Here is a 511-nt window from a genome sequence, read left to right on the forward strand (position 1 = left end):
TGGCGGCGCCCCCGCCCGCAGCGGGCCCCGCCGGCCCTCCGAGCACGCCGGGAGCTGTAGTCCCCGGGGCGTGTCGCCTCACCCGCTTCTCGGCTCCACCCGCCTTTCCGCCCCCGCGGCGGCGGAGAGGCGCCGGCATGCCCGGCGGGAAGCGCCCCCTCCCCCCGCCCCGTTGCCGTGACTACCAGGAAGCGGGCGGAGCCGACCGGGAAGCGGAGTCACCAGCTGAGAAATGACGCCGCTGGAGACCCGGATGTTCACGGGACCGGACCGGGCCCCGCCCTGCCGGCGGAAGCGGCTGGCTGAGGAAGGCCTCCCTCCTCTGAGGGGGGCGGGTCACGTGGGGGCGCGCCGCCACGTGACAGCGCACGGCGGCGGCGGCGGCGGCGATGGGCACCGCGCTGGACATCAAGATCAAGCGGGCCAACAAGGTCTACCGCTGCGGGGTGAGTGCGGGCCCCGGCCCCGCCCGCCAGCCGCCGCAACCGCCGCCGTTGCTGCGGGCCCCCGG

The 511-nt window shown here is 77.7% G+C and overlaps 1 protein-coding gene across 1 annotated transcript in view; it reads left to right on the plus strand.

Moving 5' to 3' along the window:
* The first annotated feature begins 351 nt into the window (after positions 1-351).
* The window catches only part of DSCR3 (Down syndrome critical region 3), a 23,442-nt gene continuing 23,282 nt past the window's right edge, over positions 352-511 (plus strand). Inside the window, exon 1 of the mRNA XM_010580334.1 lies at positions 352-446. Within this exon, the coding sequence (XP_010578636.1) occupies positions 390-446 (57 nt within the window). The 5' untranslated portion in view covers positions 352-389. The remainder of the gene's footprint in view (positions 447-511) is intronic.

This window comes from Haliaeetus leucocephalus, unplaced genomic scaffold (assembly GCF_000737465.1).
Source record: "Haliaeetus leucocephalus isolate CR32 unplaced genomic scaffold, Haliaeetus_leucocephalus-4.0 Scaffold702, whole genome shotgun sequence".
NCBI lineage: Eukaryota > Metazoa > Chordata > Aves > Accipitriformes > Accipitridae > Haliaeetus > Haliaeetus leucocephalus.